General features: G+C 36.1%; 5 protein-coding genes and 1 non-coding gene across 10 annotated transcripts; 5 read left to right on the top strand and 1 right to left on the bottom strand.

The window, feature by feature from the left end:
• The first annotated feature begins 312 nt into the window (after positions 1-312).
• Positions 313-385, top strand: TRNAK-UUU (transfer RNA lysine (anticodon UUU)). The gene has a single exon. It is a non-coding gene; the product is annotated as a tRNA-Lys (tRNA).
• A 25-nt stretch (positions 386-410) lies between these two features.
• Positions 411-2,796, top strand: LOC131023493 (putative pentatricopeptide repeat-containing protein At3g25060, mitochondrial). The gene has a single exon (XM_057953037.1). It carries the CDS (start codon positions 439-441, stop codon positions 2,557-2,559), a length of 2,121 nt encoding a protein of 706 aa, XP_057809020.1. The 5' UTR covers positions 411-438; the 3' UTR covers positions 2,560-2,796.
• Positions 2,797-3,073: 277 nt separating this feature from the next.
• On the bottom strand, positions 3,074-6,102 carry LOC131023484 (uncharacterized). Its single transcript, XM_057953030.1, has 2 exons — positions 5,114-6,102; positions 3,074-3,773 (listed from the first exon to the last, which is right to left on the bottom strand). The coding sequence occupies exons 1-2, from the start codon at positions 5,391-5,393 to the stop codon at positions 3,403-3,405; spliced, it is 651 nt and encodes a 216-aa protein (XP_057809013.1). The 5' UTR covers positions 5,394-6,102; the 3' UTR covers positions 3,074-3,402.
• A 5,161-nt stretch (positions 6,103-11,263) lies between these two features.
• LOC131023467 (RPM1-interacting protein 4-like) lies at positions 11,264-13,620 on the top strand. Of its 4 annotated transcripts, none has more exons than XM_057953019.1 (4): positions 11,264-11,522; positions 12,328-12,873; positions 13,006-13,188; positions 13,283-13,620. In XM_057953019.1, exons 1-4 carry the CDS (start codon positions 11,517-11,519, stop codon positions 13,304-13,306), a joined length of 759 nt encoding a protein of 252 aa, XP_057809002.1. In that variant the 5' UTR covers positions 11,264-11,516; the 3' UTR covers positions 13,307-13,620. The 4 variants fall into 4 exon arrangements, with proteins under 4 accessions (XP_057809002.1, XP_057808993.1, XP_057808998.1 ...); XM_057953023.1 differs by having other exon boundaries at positions 11,381-11,522; positions 12,334-12,873; XM_057953010.1 differs by having other exon boundaries at positions 11,281-11,522; positions 13,006-13,620.
• A 1,327-nt stretch (positions 13,621-14,947) lies between these two features.
• Positions 14,948-17,796, top strand: LOC131023463 (uncharacterized). The gene has a single exon (XM_057953006.1). The coding sequence runs from the start codon at positions 15,709-15,711 to the stop codon at positions 17,479-17,481; it is 1,773 nt and encodes a 590-aa protein (XP_057808989.1). The 5' UTR covers positions 14,948-15,708; the 3' UTR covers positions 17,482-17,796.
• Positions 17,797-22,431: 4,635 nt separating this feature from the next.
• On the top strand, positions 22,432-25,016 carry LOC131023453 (uncharacterized). 2 transcript variants are annotated; one of them, XM_057952995.1, is made up of 7 exons: positions 22,488-22,699; positions 23,311-23,576; positions 23,657-23,714; positions 24,013-24,113; positions 24,222-24,474; positions 24,546-24,599; positions 24,755-25,016. In XM_057952995.1, the coding sequence occupies exons 2-5, from the start codon at positions 23,340-23,342 to the stop codon at positions 24,465-24,467; spliced, it is 642 nt and encodes a 213-aa protein (XP_057808978.1). In that variant the 5' UTR covers positions 22,488-22,699; positions 23,311-23,339; the 3' UTR covers positions 24,468-24,474; positions 24,546-24,599; positions 24,755-25,016. The 2 variants fall into 2 exon arrangements, with proteins under 2 accessions (XP_057808981.1, XP_057808978.1); XM_057952998.1 differs by lacking the exon at positions 24,546-24,599 and having other exon boundaries at positions 22,432-22,699.
• The last annotated feature ends 1,838 nt before the right edge of the window (positions 25,017-26,854 follow it).

Genomic DNA, 26,854 nt, shown 5'->3' with positions numbered 1-26,854 from the left:
ATTAACATCCAATTATTATTTTAATTAAATAATAAATATTTAATTAAATAATAATTTTCAGATTTGGCATAAAACCATATTTCCAACATATTTCAGTCTTCATGTTTTGTCCATGTTCTATTTTGTACTCGTACTAGTCTGAATCTCTGAACTTAGTGAGTCTCAAATCAAAACTCGATCATAGAGTTTCAATGATTTTTGTTGGATCAATATGTCATTATTGAGAAACTTTGTCTTACAAGCGCGTAAAAAAAAGTGATTTGGAATTTTAATATCGATTTTGAGTTTTGTTTTGAGACTCATAGATGTGAAGCCGTCTTAGCTCAGCTGGTAGAGCGCGTGGCTTTTAACCACGTGGTCGTGGGTTCGATTCCCACAGACGGCGTTTTTACACATTTATTTTTGTATTTTTTAGCTTTTGTCCTTTTGATACGAGTTATGACTTATGATTATGAACATCGCTTATTTATGCTGCTGATTCACGCAATTTGCAAAACATTCTCTCCCCAGCATCAAATGCTTGTACAAAAATGGTTGCTAAAGGATCTAAAATCTCTTCTGTTGAACTGCAGAAACAGTGCATCCATCTCCAAACTCCACGCATTGATGATTACATCTGGGATATCCAACAAAGGAGCGCAGCTAATAGCATCATACGCTCGAACTGGCGACATCGACATGGCCTACAAACTGTTCGACAATATGCCGAAGAAAGGCATCGATTCTTGGAACGCCCTCATCATCGCCTATTCCCGCCGGGAAACCCCGGCTGAAGCCATAAACCTCTACAGAAAAATGAAGAACTCGGCTGGAGTCAATCCGGATAGCTCGACTTTCACGGTGGCCATCAAGGCCTGCACCACCTTGCTCGACTTGAAATCGGGCGGAGAGATTTGGAGAGACGCGGTTGAATGTGGGTACGGGGGCGATGTCTTTGTGGGCTCGTCCGTGTTGAATTTGTTCGTCAGGTGCGGAAGAATGGACGAGGCGATGAGCGTGTTTGATGGCATGAGGAGAAAGGATGTTGTGTCGTGGAGCACGATGATCACGGGGTTGGTGAAGAGCGGGAGGCCCGGGGAGGCGGTGGATGTGTACCGTAGGATGCGGGAGGAAGGGCTCGAGGGCGATGGGGTCGTGATGCTGGCCTTGATGCAAGCTTGCGCGAGCGTCGAGGATGCGAAAATGGCCGCCTCTGTGCATGGATTCATCATAAGGAGAGGCTTGAAAGTCAATGATGTTATGGTGCAGACCAGCCTTATAGATATGTATGCCAAGAATGGGAAATTAGGCACAGCTTCTTGCATTTTTAGGAGGATGAGAAGCAGAAATGTTGTTTCTTGGAGTGCTTTGATTTCGGGGCTTGCAAGAAACGGAGACGCTGGAGCTGCGCTAGAGCTGCTCGTCGAGATGCAGAGCTGGGGGTTTGAGCCTGATTCGGTCTCACTCGTTGGCGCGCTCCTGGCATGCTCTCACCTTGGTTTCTCGAGGCTAGGTAGGGAGGTACATGGATTCATTGTCCGAACAGGGCTTGAGCTGGATCAAGTTTTGGGAACTGCGTTGATTGATATGTATGCCAAATGCGGATCACTGCCCTGCGCCCGGGCGCTCTTCGAGAGGATGAGCTCTTGGGATGAGATCCTCTGGAACACAATGATCGCGGGCTATGGGATCCACGGACGAGGGGAGGAGGCGCTCGAGGTCTTCCATCGGATGATCCAGACGGATGCAAGACCAGATCATGTGACATTTGCTTCTCTTCTCTCTGCAATGAGCCACTCCGGGCTAGTCGAGGAAGGGAAGCAATGGTTCAATGCCATGATCAAGGATTACAAGATCCAACCTATGGAGAAACATTATGTGAGCTTGGTTGATGTTCTAGCTCGAGGGGGACGCGTTGAGGAGGCTCGGAGCTTGATCTTAGACATGGGATGTGAACCCGGGATCGCTGTTTGGGTCGCCCTCCTCTCCGGATGCCTCAACCATAGCAAGTTCTTGATAGGGGAATTTGCAGCAAAGAAGGTTATAGAATTAAAACCGGATTGTCCGGGGATTTACACCCTTGTTTCCAACTTCTTTGCTGCAGCAAGGAAGTGGGAGGAAGTTGCTATGGTGAGGAGAGTGATGAGAAGTGCAGGGATGAAGAAGGTCCCCGGTTACAGCGTGGCCGAAGTTTCCGGAAGGCTCCATGCTTTTGTTGTTGAGGATAAGGGTCACCCTGAGTATGAGCAGATACTGGAGATTATGGAGGAGATGGAGCTGAAGATGAGGGCTTTAGGGTATCGACCGAAGACTGAGTTCGTGCTGCACGACATCGAGGAAGAGGAAGTGAAGGTGAAAATGCTGAGGAATCACAGCGAAAGGCTTGCTATTGCCTTTGGGATCTTGAAAACCAGACCGGGTACGAGGCTGCTGGTTACCAAGAATTTGAGAGTTTGTGGAGACTGCCATGAAGCGATCAAGTTCATGTCGATTGTTTCAGAGAGAGAGATTGTTGTGAGGGATGTTAAGAGGTTTCATCACTTCAAGAATGGGAGCTGTTCTTGCAGCGACTACTGGTAGAGATGAAGAACAAGAAGAAGATATTTGTGTATGCTTGCATATGTTTGGCCTAATTGTATAGTAGTTAATGTCTGAGATATTTAATCTCAAGTTCGAGTCCACCATCACACAGTCTTAAAGTATTTGTTTCTCCTACAACAGATAAGGAGAAAATAATGAATTTTGCTGCAGTTAAAGTATTTTGACTGTTTGAAACGTGAGCGAATCAATGGTGTTTGTTTGTGTATGTTTATGCTTTCGTGGTTATTTGTTTGAGATGACAATGATAGGTGAATTGATGAATGATGAATGATATTAGGGCTTGAAAAAAAAAATTGGAATAGGTTTAGAAAAATAAAAGTTTGGATAGGTCGAAAAATACATTCTTCTAAAAACAATCAGTTATTTGGATAGCCGAAAAACCGATGGGCTCGGTATTCAGTTATAATCCGCCACCGTTTAGGGCTCGGGTTAACCGAAACCGAACCGATTCCCACCCCAAGTTATTCTTCAAGAGTGTAAAGAGGTCAAGAAGTTAGAAGTGAATAGCTCATCTCTTGCATTTTCCTTTTCTGCAGTAACATTTATGTCTGGAAAGACAAGAATGCTCCTATTTGGGTTACATCAATGTCACAACTTAAATAAACTGGATTTTGCAACTGGAGAAAAACTTAGATCAAATATCAAAAGTCTAACAACATTCACAACCGAAATCTCTGAAACTGACAGAATAATAGGTGAACACATTTGGTGACTTGACTAACCTGAACTTCTCTCCAATCTATTCGCCTTGCTTCCACGACGAAAAGCGTGCCTCTAATCAAACACTTGAATAAAATTTTCAAGATTCTCACCAGCAACGGCTCAACTCCGGTGACCTAGTGCTTGGTTTTGAAGATTTTGGTTGTCCTCCAAAAGTCTGTCGTATTCGAGTAGTAGATCTGCTGCTTGTTTCTGGAGCGCAGCAACATGGCCTTCTGCAGTCTCGACTTTCTTGTCCTTTTCAGCTGACTCCGACTTGAGCTTGTTCAAATTCTCAGTCAGACTCGATATCTCCTTCCTTAGCTTCTTCACTTCAGCAGAAGCTTTTTCTTCCTTCACCTTGAGCTGCAGCTTCTCTTTCTCAAGATTCTCGACTTCTTGCTTTGAAACTCCGGTGTTGCTCCTCAGTTTTATCAATTTTTGTATGTAATGATGCATACGATCAATTAAAAACCCGAGGAACAGCGAAAAGCCTGCGAGATGTCGCCGTTAACTCTCAACGCCATAAGGGACTTCATGCTTTTACCATTACTTACAAAAATTTACAAACATGTCATAACTTCTTCTTATTCATTAAAATGAAAGAAGGTGGTATCACAATCATACCAAATATCAAAATGTTATCCATTAGCAAATATATGATTCGGATGAAAATGACACAATCCAATCTCATCATTCCTCTCTTTCCCTCTTTTCTTTACACATTAGTAAAACCAAAACAGAGACGACTGCAAATGTAAAAGCCGGTTGGACAAGATCATCGTATTTTAAATATTCAGAGCAAATGAGAATAAGGATGACACTAAATCACACACAATAAACATTAAAAATCCCTCTGCAGAGAAAGGTAAAACGAGCACCTTTAGGTATGTCGTCCAATTACTTCAACAACCTAACTAACAAGAAATCGTGTGATTAAGCCCTCACAAGATAAACAAAAATGTGAAATCTATGATGCCAAGATTATGCCTTTGCCTACTTCTCTAAACATTCATCACTATTTCACCACACGATTCCTCCCTTTCTTCTTTCTGATCACATCACTATTTAAGCAACAAATTTACAAACACAAGCATTTCAACATCCTATGTAACATCCACTTAAGATTCTTTCGCTAGCAGCATTGAGTTCTAAAACGAGTACCTTTAGATATTTCGTCAAATTAATTAACAACCTTACAAACTGAAAATCATGTGATTAAAGCCCTCACAAGATAAACCAAAATGTGAAAACTCAAACAGGGCAAGATTGTGCTTTTGCGTACTTCTCTAAACATTCGTCACTTTCTCACAAAACGATTTCACTTCGTCCCCTTCTTTTGCCTGTTCCAACTCTTTCTGATCGCATCACTACTTCTTAAGCAGCAATTTTACAAACACAAGCATTTCAACATCATATGTAACATCCACTTAGATTCTTTCACTAGTAGCATTGAGTTCTCAAATGGCAAATTTCTAGACAGCCTCAGCAAACATAAAACCTATCATTTCAACCAAACTAACATAGACATCAACCAAACAATACAAATTGAAAGCAATGCAATATGACAATTACATGAATCAAGAAGCAACCAAGGATGCAAGAACAAAACATAAGCATCAACATCCTATGTAACATCCACTTAGATTCTTTCACTAGTGAACATTGGGTTCTCAAATGGCATTTCTAGACAACCTCAGCAGACATAAAAACCTAACATTTTACTCCACCATATAATTAAACTAACATAGACATTAACCAAGCAGTACAAATTGAATCAAGAACTAAAAGAAAAGCATGATCCATCAAGTAACCAAGGATGCAGGAACCATACCCATCAGAGTTGCCTCTAGCAAGTTTGTCCTCCAAAGAACTTGATCCATCGGCGTCATCGTTCCGTGTTTCGTGCCCTTGTTCTGAATCTTGAGAATGCTAAATAAATCAGACAACAAAATGACAAAGATGGTTCCCGCAATGGTTAGAACTGTGGCCCTTCTCATCTTCACTTGATCCAACCCCTTTATTACAAGCTCCCTAAACGGACCAATCTTGACCATTAAAAGGAATGCAACCAAACCCTCCGCACACACAACCAGAAAGAACAAAGGAATCATCTTTGCAACAACACAATCACAACTTGTCCTAAGCAAAACTAAACCAAGTTTCAATTTTTTTTGAACTGGGCACAATTTTCATGCAAAATAAGGAAACCCCACATAGATTTTTGCAGGAACTGTGCAAGCAAGAAGAAGGGCAGAGAGCAAATCGTGTTCTTGATAAACCCTTTTGTTCTAGATGTCTATTCAGAGTCAAGTAAGAACTTTCTATTCGAAAAGAATAAATAAAAATCAAATCTTTAATCAAGAAAGTAAAACCCCATTTCTCATTCAGCAGAATGCGAGGGGTTAAGGCCACAGATCTGTAAAAGAAATATAGCTGCTGGAGCCAAACATGACACAATTTTGAAAACACCTCTCTCTCTCTCTCTCCTTGGTTTATTATTCCATTAATTCTAGATTAAAGGTTTGTTCTTTTTTTGGGGATTAGTGGGATGGCTATGCTTTACAGGGCGAAAAAAGGACGAGCACATAAAGCAGCATGAAATGAAATGAGTCAAAAAAGCTTATGATGGTGAGAGTAGTTATTACACAGCATGAATTGGTAAGTGAAGTGAAAGCAACACATTCTTCTATTTTAGGAGTGAATTGGCAAATTCTATATTCATCTCCTAAATTTGCAGAGTTCACATTATTCAGACACTAATTCACAAGTGGTTTGAGTTCTTAGGGTTTTTTTGCACACAGGATTGTGAATTTATCATAAGGTTTTAGGAAATGCGACCTGCTGATTTTGCCATTTTGTGGATGCCATGTTTATGCGCGTGGAATTATCTTCGAACAAATGTCTCATATCAAAATAGATAGATCGAAAATTGAACAATTTTATCCTTTTTAGCAAAACATAAAAATACTGACAAAGATGTATATGCATTATAGAAAGCTCAAATAATTTGAAGTTGTTTAAATATTAAACATACAAAAAATTTATTGGCAGTGGGGGGCTGAGGCCTCCACCAAGCAATTACTATTATTTTTTAATTTATTATTTTGAAATTAATAACTTAATAATACTTTCCTCAAAAAAAAAAAAAACTTAATAATACTTTGTGTAAAAACTGTTACTCATATACTAATAGCTTTATCACCAAATCAAACTGTAAGAAAATTATGTATTTTTCAAATTTTCAAATTCAAACACAACTCTCATTAGGGTTTTTCATGCGTCCGCCCTTGATGTTTTTTTCTGGAATGAAATATATGCATAAGAGCATTGGCAACGCCCTTACTCGAGTGCCTACTCGAGTAGAGCGTTGCACTCGAGTAGGGCGTTGCAGGGGACACCTACTCGAGGGATACTCGAGTCTTTGAGTATGCACGATGGGGGGAGAGGGAAGACGCGTGCAATGCACGCGCCTTAATTTAATTAAAAAAAATAGAGAAATTTGAATTTTAAATGAAAATTTTGACTGCTTTTCCTCGATCTCCGTGCTTTGACCGACCGTTTCCATTTTTTTTTTCTTCTTCTTCTTCTCCTCTTTAAAAAACCCCATCTCCTCCATTTTTCTTCACATTTCTTCTTCTCCAATTTTCTTCTCCTTCATTTCTCTTCTAATTTTATTCCTTCATGGATCCACACAACCCTTTCTATGATCCTAATTGGTGCCCCGATCTCTCCGCGAATTATCACCCCGATATGGGAGAAATCAACTTGGAGGAGACCCCAGCCGAGGAGGAACCAGTCAGTGCAGAGCAGAGTGGATCCAAACCAAAGAAGGGCGGCCGGAGGCAGGAAATGGCCAACAAAATCAAGCACGACAAGGAAGTAAGGATCCGTCATACTTACCTTCCCGAGCATACGGATCTCATCGTCCAAGTTTGGGCAGAGGAGACGAACGACGCCATCCGTGGGACGGATCAGAAGGGGGAGGCGTATTGGGGACGGATCCGCGCACGTGTCAACCCCATCATCGGCGTCGACCTTAAGATCCGGCAACTTCAAGGCCACTGGGCCCGAGTGAGCGCGGATGTGCGTCTCTGGGAAGCTATTTGGGTGGAGACGCGCAACAATTGGCCTTCCGATCATTCTGACGATATGCTTCGTGACAAGGCTCGAAGCCCACAAAAAGGCCGCATTCAATTTTTGGAACGCGTGTAAAGTTCTCCGGAACAATCCCAAGTTCAAGTCGATGTACCTCGTTGGAGACGTGTATGCCTCCAAGAGGACAAAGACTACGGAAGAGGGCGACTTTACCACCTCGGCGTCGGGCGAGGAGATCTCTTCTTCCCGGCCCATTGGCAACAAGGCGGCGGCAAATGGGAAAGGGAAGGCGTCAGCGTCGCAGATGAGCTCAGAGCCTCCACCCGAAATAGTGGAGAGGTTGGACAGGTCCGACCAACAGATGAGGACATTCACCGCCCAGTACACGCGGAGGAACGATATCAAGGAGAGGGAGCTTGATATGCAGCTCCTGAACGCGGATACGACGCACATGACGGACGCACAAAGGGCATTGCACGCGTCCATGGTCGCCGACGTGCTCAGGCGTCGTGGTCTAGACTAGGATTTTAATTATGTAATTTTAATGATGGTTTTTTATGATGTTTTAGGTGTTTTTAATTTTTATGTAAATTTTTATGATGTTTTAGGTGTTTTTAAATTTTATATTTAATGACGTATTTAACTATTAGAAAATATGTTATTTAAATTTGAGCAATTAAATTTAAATGAAAAACATAAAAATCAAAACTAATGTTATCAAGTAGGCTATCAAGTAACCCCATGCAGCACTACTTACTCAATAACAAAACCCACTATCAAGTAGGTTATCAAGTAGCCTATCAAGTAAGCCCATTACGGATGCTCTAATACATGTATACAAGGATTGTGTGTAAATCGCAAAAAAAAAAAGAAAAAAAAAAGGATTTTGTGTAGGCTAAATTGGTTTTGACCTGGGCAAAAGGTTATGACTTATGACATAAGTCATCTTTATCTTCAATTAAATGGATTTTGTAAATGTAGATTTTTGACCTATTTCTTTGTGTATAGAAACGAGTGAGCTATCTTATGGGTTATGGTATGGCCCAATAGACTTGGTCTGAATTATCAAAATGGGCGACACCCTAGTGGCAAGCATGCCAATTTTTGTTTATACGTTATTGCTCATTCTTCCAATACTTCATTATTTTTTATTGCTCTCCTTTAAAAAAAAAATTGAAACATGTTGCTATCTTCAAAATATACAATTTGAAAGAAGGCGCAAAGATAATAAAATATCATTGTGTTTGTGGGACTTAAATATTCTCAAAAAGCACCAACATGGTCTTTAATTCTTGGTGACATTGTTCACACAAGTTGACAGAAATCGGAATTATTCTTTTATTTCCTTAAAGAAGGGTAAGAGTACATATATTTTACAGGTCAAGTAGAACTATTTTATATATTAAGAAACATTTTTATTTAATTTAATTTATATATATATATAGAGAGAGAGAGAGAGAGAAATATTTCGTTAAAAATGCTAAATATATCGAGAATTAATAATGCGTGCGAATAAATCAATAATTTCTATAAATAAATCAATTTAAGCATGAATAGACATTTATTTTTTGTATGGTATTGAATTATGAAAAAGGCGAGCTTTTCACCATATTAATTAAATATGACTATTCATGAATTATATTGGTTAAGCTTATAAGCGCTTTAAAATAGCTTATAAGCTTCTTCAAAGTATTTGACAAATTAAGTTATTAATAGTTTATAAATTGTAGTAAAAATAAACTCCCCAAAAACAATTAAGTTCATCTGCCCCAATGTATTTTTTCATAATCATATACGCAATAATCATTTTACAAAGTATATTATTTAATTGTGCATTGTTATTTCTATCATATACCCATTCAAATTCATTTATTTTTTATTTTCTCTCTCCAACAAAAATTTTCTCTCTCTAATACAAAATTTTCTCCCTAACTTATAAGTTGAATTATCCAAATATTTTGACAATTTATAAACTTTTAAAATATCTTATAAGGTATTACAATAAGGTTAGCCAAACACCCTCTTCTTTTACTCTCAACAATGAGTACAACTCATCAATCTCGTATGTGTGAATCTGTGATGTAGTTTTCCCACCTTTTATGTGTTATAGTGATCCTGTCTGCATGAGGTTATTTTTTCTCGTATGTGTGAAGTTTATAATATACTCCATATAGATACTCCTATCTCTTATAATTTTAAAAGAAAACAAAAAAAACAAACAAACAGCGAGTACAACTCATCAATAGCTACCGGCAACTTGTTCCAATCATTCTGTCGCTATGCCTTTCGATTTCTTTAAATGCCAATTATTTAAGGTCAGTACTATTAATGACCCATTACATTTGCAACGTAATTTTGTAGAACAAAGATTATTCTTTTCTTCCATATCCAGTTAGTTTCGTGAAAAAATAATTAGTTTATCTGATCTCTAACAAATAAATAAAATGTTGAAGGATTCTTAGAAAGAGTTGACATTTTTAGACCATAAAATTATAAAGCGATGTGACTTGTTTTTAAAGTAGAAATTAAGGTTGATTGTTTCTTAGGTGTGAACAAATTTAAAGACGCAGGCACGGGGTTAGAATGTCCAAGCCCAAATAGATTTGGTCTACTCTAATATTTAAAATAGTATAGTAATTAAATTCAGTAGACAATAGAATATATTTTTCAAAATAATTAGACAGTAGAATACTACTATTAGTTTTCAATTATATGACAATCTTTATGCACTAAATTTAAGAGTTTATACATATAGTGCTTTTTGTTTGAGAATTTTGGAGATTGTGGATGTCTGAATGGACGCTGATTAAAATTAAGAGAGTAGATTAAAAATAGCTAATTTATCTTATAATTTAGAAGAAAAAATTGTATAGATGTAGGTGAAGTTCAGACACAGACACAGTGTTCAATGAAAATATTTATGTGAGTAAGAATAAATATTTATTTCAAGAAAGTGTGAAACATTTTTTTATCTTATGTCAATAACTAATGTGAAACCAGAAGAAAGATGTTAATTGTGGGAGTTAAGTTAATTAATTTCCAAATAAATTCATCAAAACACTCAATAATCCAAAACAAGCATAATCCCAAAGATATCCCAATAATAATAATTGAGGAAAATGAATGCTAAATGACCATGAACTTGTTCTTTGTTTTCAACATGTTGGTTTAATTCGAATCCCCATGTTCTCAACATTGTTAGGTTTAGCAATATTAAAATGAATACTTATGTATCCTTATGAGCTGTAATGTTGGGTTGACTACATATGTATTGGTAATTTTTTTTACTATTATATTAGGTTTTACGCATGAAAAAGACGAGAAATACTATTCTTTTTTTCTATTTTATGACATAATTATGAAAAAGACGAGAAATATATACTAACACTAATTTTTAAGACATTAAATAGCAAAAATGATCATAGGAGATGGTGTAAGTGCATGTTTGACTCAACTTATTTAATGTCGCAGAATAAAAATAGTCTTTTGGGGCTATAGAAATATCAGACGATGTTTTGAAATATATTCAAAAGGAATTTGCATTGGTCAAAGTAGATGATATATTATCTAATATTTTTTTTTTGAAATAGCTTATAAATTGGTTCTATTATATGGATAAAAAATAGTAGTAATATTTATTTTTTCAAATACTTGCAATAACTTTGTTAATTAGGACAAGAAGTAACGATTGTGAGTATCCACATAAAAGTGTGGGCAACGACGACAAGTGGCTACAATTTTGGCATCGACGAACATACATAATTATAGTGCAAACTCAAAATTTGAAGTGTACGTGTGGATAATACGAGAAATAATTTCATTTGTAGATTGATAAATATAGAAATAAAATTAAAGACAAATATAGGGAAATAAAAATTCAAGACGAGTGAAGACTTGGTTAATGCCTTGAGAGGGAGAGAATAGTCAACCATGAGCTGTGGCACTCGGTCAACGGTTGATCAACCTCTCACCTCTTCTTCTTATTTAGACATCAATCTCTCTCTCTCTCTCTCTCTCTCTCTCTCTCTCATTGAAGTTGGTGGGAGCTTTCAGCGTTACGTGCTATTTCGTGTTTTGGGTTGATAAGAAAGACACCATTTTCTCCTCTGCTGCTTTCTGGGTTTTGAAGCTGAACAAAAATGGCGGTGAGTTTGAATTTCTCTCTTTTTACTTTTTCTCAAAGTCAAAACTGCTGCTTTCTTTCTAGTTTTTTTTTCTGTTTATCGAAATATCAAGTCTTCATGTTGTAGATTAAAACCAGTGCCTGGATTATGTTTTCTGAATATTGCCTTCTCTCTCATGCTGTTTTCTTTCTTCTTCTTTTTTTGGCAATAGAATTTAAATGTTACATACGTCGATTGGATTTGAACTCGAAAAGTACTCGTGAATTGTGAGTTAGGAGTTCGATTATTTTATAGACTGATAATAACTCGTGACATCACTTTAATATGTTTGTGTAATTCACGACTGATAAATCTGAGGTCTTATAGTATAAGTGCAAGTTTTTAAAGCGTTTGTATTTACTCGCTTTGTTATTCATAGTAACTTTTCCCTTTTGTGGTTAGGATTTAGGAATAAGCTTTTGGGAAATTGCTATGTTTTTGGTTTGCGTTTTTGCTGACAATACAAAATATTTTTCGGGCATTAATTATTTTTTTGGGTGCAATTTTCTGACTCTGTTTTGATCATGTTAAAAAATATTGGTTTCTTATTGAATATTGATCAAGCACAAGTCATGATAAAATTAGTACTCTAATTAGTGCTTCATTTAAGCAAGACCTCGATTTTCAAGGTATTGCTAAGCTTCAAACATATGGATTATATACAGCAGCCTTTACGAAACTTATAATTTATACACTAGTATAGGAGAATTAGATGCTGGTTGCTTGTCACGTGTATTAATAATACGTAAACTGATTATTGATATTGTATTTATTTGTTTGGTTGTAGAAGCAGCGGTCAAATGTGCCAAAATTTGGCAACTGGGAAAACGAACAAAATGATGTTCCTTACACGGTTTACTTCAACAATGCAAGGAAAAATAAGGGAGGAAAGATGATAAATCCAAACGATCCTCTAGAGAATCCAGAGATGTTTGCTCATCTAGAACCTTCGCCTCTTGCTGCTGCCGCTCCTCCGACTCCTCCACAAAAACCGAGAGCCAGGCCAGAGGAGCCAATCGGGAGAGGGGCCGTGAGGCCCGCCCCCGACCAAAGAGATGGTGATTTTAGGCAGATCAATTCTTCTTCTACTAGGAATGAGCCAAATTATGGTGGTCGTGGTCGTGGCCAGAGGTCCGCTCGCTCTGCAAGGCCGCCTAGTGCAGGCTCGGAGTTGAGCTTTGAGCGTTCGCCTCTTCATCCTCAGCCTCGCCCTCAAGCAAATGCTGTGGCCCGAGCCACTGGATCTCCGGCTTGGGAAGGTCCTAGAAGCCATGATAGTAGCCATGGCACGCCTTCTAGGTCGCGTCTCAGGCCAGTTCGTCCGGATGAAAGTGTACGACTATATTTTTTCATTTTGGTTAAATTGTCTACTTTGATAACTTAAAATGTTATAGGTTGCTTACATATCTGGATATACTAAATTTTGTAGCTTGTTTGATCCTTTGAATTTGGTGGATGTATGCAGCATGAGAAAGGAGCGGCGGTTCCAAGATTTGGTGAATGGGACGAGAACGACCCTCAGTCAGCTGAAAACTTCACGCACATATTCAACAAAGTGAGGGAGGATCGGAACATGAGTGAGGCCGGGAATGGCTCGACTACTCCGAAGCATCCATCCTACGCACCACAACGCTCCAACGAGCCTAAGGTTAGACCAACATCATCTATCTATCTATCTATCAGTTCAAACCTTTGATTTGATGTGCTGTTTTTGGTCTCATCTCTTGCTGCTTTTCTTGTAGCAATGCTGCTTTCCGTGGTGGTGAAAAGCCTCTTACTAGACCTATCTCTCAACTCTTCACAATAAATGTGATGTTCATCATCTATGTGCTTTTTTGAGGGCTTGTTACTCATTTCATCCTACTCCACTTTGTACCATCTTTTGGAATAGAGATTAGTTGTTTGTGTTAGATATGATTCGTTTCTCTTCTTCTTTTTTTTGGGCCAATGTATTTCGATTGTACATCTTTCTTCATATTTTTTGTTCCCATTTGCGAATTGCGTTGTAGTTTTTTTCTTTTTCGAATGCATTGTTGTTCTCATAAATCATTCTAGTTCAAATGCAATCAATTCACTCGTACTTCTTCTAGTAAGTAAATATGTTATCCAAAAAATGGTTTAAATGAGCTCTGACGCAAATCGCATAAAATATGAATTATTTTTAATCTTTAGATTATGAAGGTATACAGTGAATTTACTATACTTTACTGAATGAATTTGTGGTTCAGGTTCTAATATCATAAGTGAAAGTGACGGAAATTTCACTTTTTCCAAATTCATCATTTTTCATAACGAATTCATACTGTTTTATGGCAATGTATTTTATATAATAAATCTTATTTGTATAATAACTCATCCCTATATACATTTGAAATTATACATATTTTTATACACACACTAACCCCAACCTATTAATTGGAGGAAATCGTCTTACTAACTAAGGTGCACTTGATTGTCTCTTAAGTATAATACATTTAAGAAGTAATATTTTTATTTTTCTATGAAAGCGTTGTATTTTCATTTTTCGATGAAAAAATTCAGATGGAATCCTCTGTCCCATAATTTAGTGTGTACCACCATATACCACTCTTAATTTATTATAATTTTTAATTATATTTTCTTCAATTTTAATTTATTATGCTTTAATATAATAAAAAGATAATTAACAAGGGTTCACTTATCCAATTAGGGTTTATAAATATTTTTTTATATTTATTTGAATTAATAATTGATTATTTATGTTAATTAATCCAAAGTTAGGGTATACTATAGTTTTTTAAAATTTCAACTTTTAGTGATAAATATTAATTAGAGTTTATAATATAATAATATTTTTTATTTTTATAACAAACAATTATAAAATAGATAAATTAAGAGTGATATACGGTGATGCACACTAAGAGGGTGTTTGGCTAAGCTTATTTTAAAGAGCTTATAAGATGTAATTTTTATGAGCTTATAAATTGTCAAAGTGTTTGGATAATTGAGCTTATAAGCTAGAGAGAGAAAATATTTTTTTAGAGAGAGAAAATTGAAGAAAAATGAACTTGAATGATATATGATGAAAATAATAAATTATAGTTGAAAAATATTTGTAAAATGATTGTTGCATATGAGATTATAAAAAAATAAGTTGAGGTAGAAGAACTTATTTTTTGGGGAGCTTATAAGCTCTTGGAGCTTATTTTTAGAACTTATAAGCTGTTTAGGAGCTTATTGTGCCAAACACTTTGAAGGAGCTTATAAGTTCCTAAATATTTTATAAGCTGTTTTGAGAAGCTTATAAGCTCAGCCAAACACCCTCTAAATCGTGAGACACGTCCGGAAAAAATTGTACTCCATTTTGCTGGAACTATAAATTAAGACCAAAACCTCTGGACTATGAAATTTAGATGAGCCAGTTTACCGCAAAGCCCAAATTTCGAGCCCACTATTTTGCATAATTATGTGAGTATCTGAGCTAGAGCGTATCAGATTCAAGGAAACAAAATCATGTTTTAAATCCAAGTTTCAGCGCCAATTTGTGGAGGCAAATCGAAATTTCAAAACATTTCCCATTTTCCAATCTCCAAAATCGAACTTAACAGCAGCCACACTCAAAAATCAAAACCAATTCAAACTTCAAACCACTTTCTCCTTCCCTCTCTCTTTGATTTTCAACGAGCAAAAGCAGCAACCGCAGCTGAATCTGAAAAATTCAGGTAACTTCGCGAAACCCTGAATCAGTTCCCGTCGAGTTTTCTGGAGTCACCGCTAGTCAGCTCAGTCTGTGTCGGCCCTAAGATAATCGATTGTGCTTTGTGAATTTTGTGCATTTTTTGGGGGGGTTTTGAGTGTTTGACTCGTAGCTGAGGTGAATCTTCACGGTTCAATGGGGGCTGACCGCAAAGATTTGGCTTTTTTCTGGTGAGATTTTGATTGCAGTTTTTAATCATGGGCTTCGCGAATGTGTGCTGGATTAGCAAGATCCCGGGTAGAACCCAATTGTGAAACCCCTCTTTTGTAGTTTGATTGAGGGTTTCATAGAATTTGATATTTTCTGCTAGTCAATTAAGGAATATTTCCCCCTTTCTCTCGTTTTTCTGCCTTTGATTTCTTCTTCTCCTTCTTGTTGATTGGATCTAGGTTGAGTTTGGGGGTAGTATCGAATTCTAGTTCTGAATTGGGAATGAGGGAGCTAAGTATTGAATCGTTTTACGCACGGCTAAGAGAGTCAGCGATAGCCTCAGCTTCATCTGCCCCTCTTCTAATTTTCCCTTCAACTTCGGATGTTGATTCACTATGTGCGTTGAAAATTATAGGGCATGTTCTTGAATCTGATTCGATTAGGTATGCCTGTTACCCAGTTTCGAGTTTCAAGGAAATCCACAAGTATGCAGGGCCTAACCTGAGTTCATCCTCGAATGAGCCCATAACCATTTTGTTGATTAATTGGGGTTGCCATAGGGATCTTCGGAGGGACCTGCAGATTGGCCCCTTAGCTCGAGTTTTTGTCGTTGATAGTCATAGGCCGATTCATTTGCATAATTTGAGTGACCAGAATGACTGTGTGGTGGTGCTTTACACGAGGGATGATGAGAACCAGGCCGATCTGGTTTATGATTTTGATGTGTCCACTGTTGCGAATGCAAGTGAATTGAACAGCGATGGTGAGGTTGAAGAAGATTCGGAGAGTGAGGATGAGAGTGATGTCGAGGAGGGTGGGGAAGTAGGTAGAAAGAGGAGGAGAGATTCTGAAAATGAGGGGAATCCTGATAAGTTGTTCAAGAAGTTGAAGAGAGACTATTACTATATGGGCACATACCATGGGAAGCCATCGGGATGCTTAATGTACGAGCTATCGCATTCCCTAAGGAAGAACAAAAATGAGTTGCTCTGGTTGGCTTGTGTGGCTTTAACCGACCAGTTTGTACACGAGAGGTTAACTGAAGAGAGATACCAGGCTGGGGTTATGGAACTTGAGCAGCATATTAACAGCTCGGGAAACTTGGATGCTGTTTCATCCGTCACACTCAAGGATGGCACAAAGGTTACTGTGCCTGATTCTTCCAGAATTGCTTATGAGGACGAGCCTAGGTTGATGTTATTGCAAGAGTGGAATTTGTTTGATTCAATGCTGTGCTCATCATATGTCGCAACTAAACTGAAAACTTGGAGTGACCCTGGGTTGAAAAATATGCAGCTTCTTTTGGCTCGGATGGGGTTTGCACGAGAAGAATGCAAACAGAAATACCAATACATGAATGTAGAGATCAAACACAGAATGAAGGATATGTTTCAAAAGTTCCTACCCGAGATTGGGCTCAGGGATTTCTACTACAGGGGTTTCCTGCTATTGCACGGGTATAGCTCGAAAGTCTCTGCTGCAGATGTGGTGTACGGGGTCACTGCTCTTCTAGAGTCGTTTGTGGAGGCAGATGGCTCTTCTGGTTCAAAGCAGTTTGGTGTGGCATATGATGCTTTGTCCTTCAACAAGGTCGAGAAGCTGGAACTGGGAATGAGACAGGCTATTAAGGTGCAACGTGCTGTTCTTAGACAAGGAAGCACAGCCATAACAAAGAAGGGATCAATAAGAAGTGGCAGTAAATTCAGATGGGTAAAGCTGGAAGATACTGCAGATTCAAAGCTCTTATGTCACCCTCAGGCTCTGACCAAATTTGGGTTCTTTCTGATGGATGCTCTACGCGAGAAGGGAGCAAGAATGAAGCCTCTGATATGTGTTTGCTACACTCAAGAACAGCAGAAAGTGCTGATTGTTGGCATATGTGGGAAGCCACGCCTTGGTGCACGAAATGGAAATGCGTTTGGGATTGCCTTCAGGAGCGCGGCTGATGAGACCGGAGCTGAGTACTTTCACGAGCTCTTTGAATCATCATGGATAGTCTTGGAGGCGGCTGCAGTAAATTCGTTCATGATCAGGTTAACCGAGAAACTATTGTGATCATCTTTTCAAATTTGTAACTCTTCCATCTTTCATTTGACTGTAATTCTGTTATAATTCATAGATGTCTTTCTTTTGTTCTGCTAGACTAATGCTTTCTCTAAATAGTTTTAACTTGCATGTAACATCATCACTATTCAATAACTAGATTGAATACTTCCACCAGACTATAGTTTTCTTCTTTGAACACAACTCCAGCGCTGGATTATAGCAGAGGATATGAGATATGTGTATCTGGATCAACTCTATCACCATCATCTTTATCTGTATTTTCTTGAATATATGAATATGGATGGCTTGGAGAACTTAGAATCATCATTCTTTGTAATATCTTGTGCTGCTGCTGCTTACGTGCTGTCGAAATTAAATAGGCTTCATTTTGCACATGCTTCGACATATATTCGGGGCGGTCAGATGGTTTTAGAGCTCTTGATATCTTTTTGAATTATGAATTGATAGTTTAAGAATTTGTAGCAGAAATTGTACGATTCTTTCATAAATTGTGCAGATTTCAGTTTCTAAAGTTTCTATCTTTGAGAGGTCCAGTTGTATGCCATGGCCGTTCCAAAAAAGTTCAAAAAATAAAATAAAATACTCATACATACTCCCATTCGAATCCATATTTAACTACAAGATCTTGAACTAATAATCGTATATGATTTACCAATATTGGCTATAGTTTATTGTTTCTCCTTCCAAATTATCTAGACAAACCAATGAGCATCAACATCGGCGGGTGCGAAGCCGGGATCGATCCCGATCTATCGCACCCGCAACCGATGCCGCACCCGGGTGCAATGGAGGTGGAGCGATGGAACGCTCCTGCTGCGAAGGTGGAGCGAAGGGGATGGGTGTGCTACACGCGCCCCATTTCCGTAATTAAAAAAAAATTTGAACGGATTAAAAAAAAAATTAAACGGTCAAATGACCGTTGCCTTCTCAACGGTCGAATTTAGCCAATTTTAATATTTTTTTTTCTTTTTCACCTATATATAATCACTAGGGCTGTCGATCGGTTCGGGTTCGGTTACCCGTACCCGAATTTTCGGTTACCCGAACCCGAAATTGCCAAATTTCAATAACCGTTCCCGAACCGTTTTAGAAGTTCGGTTACCCAATACCCGCTTCGGTTAACCAATTGGGTTATTTGGGTATCCGAAATACCCATTTAAAAAATAAAATTCAAATAATTTTTGCTCTATCTACTCTAAAAGAAATTACAAATATATAATATATATTTACAAATATATTATATATATATATATATATATTAAATAATTTACAAATATATAATATATATGTAAATTTACAAATATATAATATATTTGTAAATATATTATAATATATATGTAAATTATTTGTAAATTTACAAATATAATATATTTGTAAATATATAATATATATGTAAATTTACAAATATATAATATAATTTACAAATATATTATATATAATATATATATATATATATATATAATAATTTACAATATATATATATATATATTAAATAATTTACAAATATATTTATATATTAATTTACAAATATATAATATATTATATATGATATATTGATAATGTATATATTAAATAATTAATAAAATAATTTTCGGTTATTCGGTTAACCCGATCGGTTTTTCGGGTTAACCGATAACCGAAATTTTCAAAAAAACAATAACCGAAACCGATCCATTACCCGAAATTTTCGGTTATTGGATACCCAAACCCGAGAATTTCGGTTCGGTTAATTGGATACCCAAAACCCGATAACCATTTAGACAGCCCTAATAATCACATATCCCCTTCCTCAATCACAAACACTATATCAAACTACTCATTTTCTCTTCAATTCTTAAAGAAAATGTCTTCATCCACCAATTCTTCCAACAATTATTCTTCCTAAAATTCTTCATCCGACGAAGAAGGTCATGTTGATCCCGCACAACTTCCTCCTCTTCCCAATCCTACTCAAGCCCCCGATTTATTTTTTATGAGATGTGCTGTGAATTTTATGACAGTGGCAATTTCATATCGTTTCGATCCACCTCCACCACGCCCGAGGAAGAAACGGATAGTGGTTCGTCGTGACCGTGAAGGTGGAGCCGAGCGCCTCCATCGCGATTATTTTTCTGTCGATCCTGTTTATGGGCCACAATTCTTTCGCCGTCGATTTCGCATGAGCCGGGAGTTGTTTCTACGCATTGTCAATGCGCTAGAAGTCGATCCTTACTTCCAACAACGTCCGGATGCTATTGGCCGCTTAAGCTTCTCCCCGATCCAGAAGTGCACTGCCGCTATTCGACAATTGGCATACGGAACTGCTGCTGATTGTTGTGACGAATATCTCCGTATAGGAGAGACAACGACGTTGGAATGCACAACATAATCATTGAGGATGAAGGTGGAAATGCAAGTAATTTTGACGGTGACGGCGGCGAGGGACCAAGTTCTCCTCAAACACAATTCAATTACGGAGCACCAACGGAGTTCGCCGCCTATTTGGCACGAAATGCAAGCTTGAAGGATGCACGATTGCATGCTCGCCTCTGCGATGATTTGGTTGAGCATCTATGGGCACGCTTTGGTCCGGTTGACCCGTAGTTCGACGGCTTTAAATTTTTTGAAAATTGGATGTTTTAAATATTTGTTGTTTTTTTTGTAATGTTTGGATTTTTAATTGAATGAATTTTATGTTGTTAAAATTGAAGTTGTTTAATTTAAATTGAAAAAAGAATAAAAATAAAGAGAAAATAAAATTAAAATCTATTGAGTTCGGGCGGGTGCAATACCATTGCTGAACTGGGTGCACGGTTGTTGATGCTCTGGAAAAGAAGAATTTATCGACCTTTTTAAAAAGAAAAGATAAAATTAAATCAATTGGGGTGGTAACCGAATAAATTAGGTTTCTTAAATTAATATGCGATCTGAATTATTATTATTATTATTATTATTATTATTATTATTATTATTATTATTATTATTATTATTATTATTTTGCTTGTGCTTGAATGAAGAGTGGACTCCTCGAATAACTGAAAGTTTTAAGAGAATGATTGGGCTAGTAACCCAATAAACTAATAAAATCAGCCAATTTAATGTGCGATCAGAATTTCAAATATTGAAATTGACTACTATAAAAACCTAAATTTTCTAAAATAGTAAAATTAATTGGGCTGATAACCCAACAAGAGTATTCACAGCGGAGCTCCATCCACCGCCTCGAGCCCTACCCCAACTGCTGTTGCAAGCTCCTATCTCGTGCTCGGCTTTTGTGAAAATATATGAGGCGTGTGCTATAAACGTGTCATTTAAAAAAAGAAAAGAAACGAAATTTAAATATTGTGCAACGACTCTTTCAATTGATCTTTTTTTTGGTAAATTAACTCGTTGAAGAGACTTGTTTTCACTTTTTTATTTTGTGTTTTATTCTTAAATTTATCTATAAATACTACTTCATCCGTCCACGAAAGAAGAAGTGACAAGTTTTAACAAAAAAATTGTTGAGTGTATTGAAAGTGAGAAGAAGTTTTGAGTGTATTGAGAATGGTGAAAATATATTTTAATTAGTATTGACACTGGTAAAAATGTGAAAAGTAAGGGTAACTGTGATATTTATAAGTGGTGGGGTATAATAAAAAAATAGATAGGAAGTTCTTTTGTGGACGCCTCAAAAAGAAAAAACAGGAAGTTCTTTCGTGGACAGAGGTAATATTTCATTTCTTCAATTCTCACGTCAATTCTTACCAATTCTCATTTTCTAATTCTCATTTTTCTTCTCTAACAATGTCTTCTTATTTCCACTCCTCATCCGATTAAAACCCCAATGTGGTTCTGATCGTTCTCGTTTACAACGTTGATCCCGCCGTTCAATTCATGCAACTCGTAAATCAATTTTTAGAAATAGTCAACGCAGTTGGTCCACCGGATAGCCTTCCGAGGCAAAGAGGTAATAAGAAAACTTACATTCATCGTGACCGTGAAGCGGTAAGGTATAAGGTATGGACAATTTATTAAGATATACCGTACCGTTCCACCCCTAGCATCAATGTTGAACCACTTATTTATTTATTTATTTTTAGTAATATTTATTATTTGAGGGAATTATTAATTCACTTCCAGGCTTAGTCTTAATAATCATTGCAGGGAAGAACATAGTCATAGGCCATATTGACTTTTGTGACTAGGATTGACCAACACAAAAAAATGGGTCGCTTAAAAGTAAATCTTCAACTATCAAAGAGAAAAATAATAAGGATATGAAGTCTATTCAACGTTGAATGGAGCATCACTGAGGGTGTATACAAAATATTTTAGTTTAATATATGACAAAATTTTCATTTATTATTATTATTTTTTTCAATTTGATAATCAATTTATATGGAGTATTTTTTTTTTTTTGAAGTAGAGAGGTTCTTTGTTTGAATTTACAAAAACACATGTTCATCAAAACTAAAAATACCATATATCAAAATTAATAAAAATTAGATAATAATACAAAATAAAAGTAAGATCTCAATTCCTCAATATAACTAGTAAAATACTTTTTCTGTCTTATTAATAATGGACACAAAAATTGAAAAAAGGTCTTTAGTGTATAAAATAAGTAGGAATTACTTACTCCCTCCGTCCCATGAAGCATGACACACTTCTTTTCGGCACGAGAATTAAGAAATTGATATTTTGTGTGTTAAATGTGGTAGGTGAAAAAGTGAAAATGTGAATAAAGGGTAAATTTTTTGCCATTTTTAGAAACGTGTCATGCTTCATGGGACAGACCAAAAAGGAAACTGTGTCATGCTTCGTGGGACGGAGGGAGTATAAGTTATAAACATAATATTTAAATTAATTTTATAGTATAAAATAAATGTTATTTTCTGATAATAATTCTCAAATTTTCAAAATAACAAAATAATTCTCTTCATCCGGGGCCAAACACGGCCTTAAATCACGAAATTTACAGCGGCGCCCAAATTTCGTAAGTGGTGACGTGTTAATGAGTCTTGAAACGTGGCCATTTCCCTCACTCTCTCCAAATCGTGTGAAAATGTCTGTATTCACATAACTCTATTCCCAATCCCTAATTTATTTAACAAATCGAAAACCTCCTCCCTCGCCTTCTTCTCCCCCAATTCAAATCTTCAAGTTGATAAACTATACTATCTAGAAAGTTATATAGATACAAAGCTTTCTTTAGTTTCACCGATTCGTAAATTGAAGAAATCAGGTTAGGTTTTCATGGAGAGTTATTATTTTTTTTTTTATTTTTTTTTGTATCGCCATTTTGGTTTTTATTTTTGCTTAGGTCGATCCGTTTGACATGTTTTATCTTCATTTGTCATGGTTTTGATTGTTAAAAATGCTATCTTTGTACGGTTTATGGTGGATTTCTTGTTTATTTCTGACCTTAGGGTTTTGAGTGGTTAGGTTTATGGTGGATGTCTTGTTTATTTCTGATCTTAAGTTTTATTATTTAGGGTTTTTTGGGTTGGTGGAACTGAAAATGCTCTGTTCTATTGATCGGAGTAGGCTATGATTGTTGAGCAATTACTTTAGATATGCATAAACGGTCTACGCTTTCATTTACTTTCTGCACCAGATCAAACTATTTGAATGTTCAAGAAAATGATGATTTTGGTTTGGATAAAAATCCGAACTTGTTGTGTTGGATAAGATTAGTAGGTGGTTTGGGTTGGGGGTACAACTATGGGGTCTCCTTAGGTGATTATATATAAATTGTTGGTATTGACTTATTATTTAGTGTCATCTGCATCTGAGGTACTTATTAGGTATTTTCATTAGCTGAATGAACTTTGGTCTGCAATGGATGATTCTCAGGAGATTGGAGGTCTTGCCATTGCTGCATCATGAGCAATCAACAGGAAATTAGGATGTATACAAGGGCTAGAAGTAGGAGGCGAATGCTAGATGTTGATCTTAATGCTGCACCGCCATGTGAAATCCGGGAACATGGTGTCGTTTCACACCATACTAGGTCGCAGGACAGGCAAGATGCTGTAATAATTGGTACCTTGCCTCCACCAATTGATGTAGAGGCGCTTGATGATGATGTTATTATCTCTTCGCCTACAGCATTTGCAGAAGTATACCATTGTTGCTCTCTTCTTGTTACTTATTTTAGTTTAGTTTTCTTTCTGTAATGCATTCTGAACTTATTTTTCAGGCTAAGAACAATTCCAGAAGGAACCGTGGGCGTGCTATAATTGTTGATGTAGACAATGGTATGTATTATATGAATTATGAGCAATCATATAGAGAAGTGGACTTCATGTGACTAGTTCAAGTAATACACCTTTTTTTTTAAACGTGGAGCTGTTTGGTTCTCCTTAGAGGTGAACTTTACTATCTACCACTATCTCAAAGAAGTCTATTGTCAGTCAACAACAAAATAAGTATCTTGTTGGTCTTTTAGTATACATTTCTTTGAATATATTGCTTTTTATTCTTGAATATTCGTTTCATTCTTTCAGTTTTGACGTTTTAGAATTTCCTTGCTGATATGCTTCAATATTTTTACAGATGAGAGGGCATCTCGCAACAAGCGTAGAAGGGTCCCTACGAATCAGACAATTATAAATTGTGACCTTTACATAAACCTGGAAAGCAGTAGTAACTCAATGGTAGCATATGAGATGCGCCTTTGTATTTTTCTGTTTATTTTCTTTTCCAGTAGTCTTTTCTTGTCAATATCACTATCCTTGTTGAGTACTATGGTATTTGAATTTTAGAGGAAGAGTGGCCAGACCGCTGCAGTGCCTCCGAAACCTCCAGTTCCACCGAAGGAGCCTACATTCAGCTGTCCCGTTTGTATGGGCCCATTAGTTGAAGAGATGAGCACAAAATGCGGTCATATTTTTTGCAAGGCATGCATCAAAGCTTCCATAGCTGCTCAGGGGAAATGTCCTACCTGCCGGAGAAAAACAACTGCCAAAGACATTATCAGAGTTTACCTTCCTTCAACTAGAAGTGCTTGAGCTCTCTGTAAGTCTCTCCCTCTCTCTCTCTCTCTCGGTTGCTTTTGTACCTGCCCGTGCTCTTGTTGGCCTATGAAGATTATCAAACTTGTGTGTATTTGCAGCTAGTGTGAGTTCTTTACAACACAAAAGGTACAAATAATAGGGAATATACACTTTCTTGAAATTGCTAGAATATTACTTCTCACTGCAATATATGCTTTTCTTGAAATATATATTGTATTCTAGGAAATCCTTTGATGGCTATTGCTATATTCAAGTGTATAAATTGTAAGTGATTACTGCAGTGATTCAATATTTGTGGAGGCTTTGAAGGGAGAGATGGTTTTGGATGTGAATATGGAGTAGGAGGCAGATGAAGTGGTTATGGGGCGAGGTGGAGGTGAAATATTAGTTTTGATTGCGTCGACTAGATGGAGGGTCGTTATTGTAATTTTGTTAAATTGAATATCCATCCAGGATCACAAATATGCACTTTTATTAAAACATACTTTTGTTCCGTGTATCGGACAAGAATATATCAGTGCAATTCATTCCATCTTTATATCCTACCATGCTTTTTTCAACCTTGTTATTCAAATTCTCACGCTTGAATTACAAATCATTTGCTACCAAACACTATTAAAAATCTTATTCCTTGAGGAAAATAAAACTGGTAAATGTTGTGAATTTCATGTACTAGTTTGATTATTTTTGCATGGTGCATTTATTTTGATTGTATAATTTTTATTGAAAAATGATGAATAAGAAAAAATGAGAAAGTGTCGTATGTTTATTAGAAATGAAAAGATAGAAAATGTTGGAAGATATTTTTACACTCCTACTTTAGAATAATATTATTCAATATTGAAGAGAAAATGAGTGAAAAGAGATTATTGGAGAAAGTATTTCATTTTATTTGGAGAATTTTTTACCATAATAAACATGTGAAAATGATGAAAATATGTGAAAATATACATTTTCTCTTCTTTTCCATCAAAATTTTGAGACTATTATTATTTAGCTATTATATTTCACTTAATTTTTTTGAGATTATTATTCATTCTATAAATATATATATATATATATATATACTCACATTTATTATTTTCGCTTGACTTAGTAATAAGGACTGCTATAGTTTTTAGGTATATATTGTAAAATGATAATTTTAATTTATTTTTTTAGTAACGCTAAAATTTTACTACTATTTTCACTGTCATACTGTCTTAGTAAATTAACAAATGATTGTGATATTTACGACAATCAATTGGAGTTGCGTGATAGTTATGAAATCAGAGTTACAATTTGATCTAAGATTCCAACTAGAAATCTGATGCATCACCTATAAAGGAATCCAAAACTTCAAACACTCGTGAAGACATTTGATTTGATAGATGTGATAAATAAAATTAATAAAATTGAAAAATTATGGAATAATCAATTAAACTTTGGATTTAGGGTGATAAATAATTATTTGAGTTTAGGATGATAAATAATTACTCAATAAAATGATTAAAACATGGTTCGAACTATTCACCACATGAAAACTAAATATTTAATTAAATTAAATTATTTTATTAATCATATTTTATTATTCAAATCAAACGCCTTTTATATATAAATAAATATGCTATATAATGATGTATGTTATTGAAAAAAATAAAAAATAAATAACACTACCATGAGTTAAATATGATTACATGAAAAAAAAAATGCAGTATAACATTTCTCTTTATTTTTATATATTCATATAGATGGAACATCAATTTTCCAAGGGACCTACCAAACGCGACATATACATTCCTCCACCGTCGTTTTACAATTTGTTCGTCGCCGATTTTTTCAAGGGCGTGGAAGACGATGGAAACTTCCTTGAGGTTGAGTTGAGGCCTCTCTCCCTACTCATTTGAGATGTATATACGAAATTTAGTATCCCACTTTTAATTTTTTAATTTTCTTTCATTTTTTTTCTCTTCAATTTCAATTTTATTTATATTACTTTAATTTTGTAATTATTATTCGAGTTTTATTCCACCTAACTCAAATATATAATTAATTATTTCTTTTATTATTTAATTTCTCTTTTATTTACTAATAATTCATTATTATAGTTGATAAATCTAAAACTAGGTATATAATATTGTTTAACTTTACCTTTTTGAAATAATAGTTAATTAGTGTGATTCGTAATATTGTAGTAATAAAAAATTTATTTTGATAAAAATATTATTAAATTAATAAATATAATAGTGAAACACGTAATCATAGAAAAATTGAGGGACACTACTAAATCTCATGCGTTCAATGCTACTCTCAACAAGAAATCAACAAGTAAACGGTGAAAGAGCCCCAAACCTTGGCTGCCGCCGCCAACATTGGTATACGACGGCGGAAAGGGCATGGAG

Source organism: Salvia miltiorrhiza, chromosome 1 (genome assembly GCF_028751815.1).
Source record: "Salvia miltiorrhiza cultivar Shanhuang (shh) chromosome 1, IMPLAD_Smil_shh, whole genome shotgun sequence".
Classification (NCBI taxonomy): domain Eukaryota; kingdom Viridiplantae; phylum Streptophyta; class Magnoliopsida; order Lamiales; family Lamiaceae; genus Salvia; species Salvia miltiorrhiza.
This window is presented reverse-complemented; position numbering and strand designations above follow the sequence as displayed.

Excerpts from the sequence above, each read along its gene's own strand:
- LOC131023493 (XM_057953037.1), top strand. The coding sequence starts at position 439 with ATGACTTATGATTATGAACATCGCTTATTTATGCTGCTGATTCACGCA.
- LOC131023484 (XM_057953030.1), bottom strand. The coding sequence starts at position 5,393 with ATGATTCCTTTGTTCTTTCTGGTTGTGTGTGCGGAGGGTTTGGTTGCA. Across the intron at positions 3,774-5,113 it reads GCTAGAGGCAACTCTGATGG|GCTTTTCGCTGTTCCTCGGG; the intron begins GTATGGTTCCTG and ends GACATCTCGCAG.
- LOC131023467 (XM_057953010.1), top strand. Across the intron at positions 12,874-13,005 it reads CAGTTCGTCCGGATGAAAGT|CATGAGAAAGGAGCGGCGGT; the intron begins GTACGACTATAT and ends GGATGTATGCAG.
- LOC131023463 (XM_057953006.1), top strand. The coding sequence starts at position 15,709 with ATGAGGGAGCTAAGTATTGAATCGTTTTACGCACGGCTAAGAGAGTCA.
- LOC131023453 (XM_057952998.1), top strand. The coding sequence starts at position 23,340 with ATGAGCAATCAACAGGAAATTAGGATGTATACAAGGGCTAGAAGTAGG. Across the intron at positions 23,715-24,012 it reads AATTGTTGATGTAGACAATG|ATGAGAGGGCATCTCGCAAC; the intron begins GTATGTATTATA and ends ATATTTTTACAG. Across the intron at positions 24,114-24,221 it reads AAAGCAGTAGTAACTCAATG|AGGAAGAGTGGCCAGACCGC; the intron begins GTAGCATATGAG and ends TTTGAATTTTAG.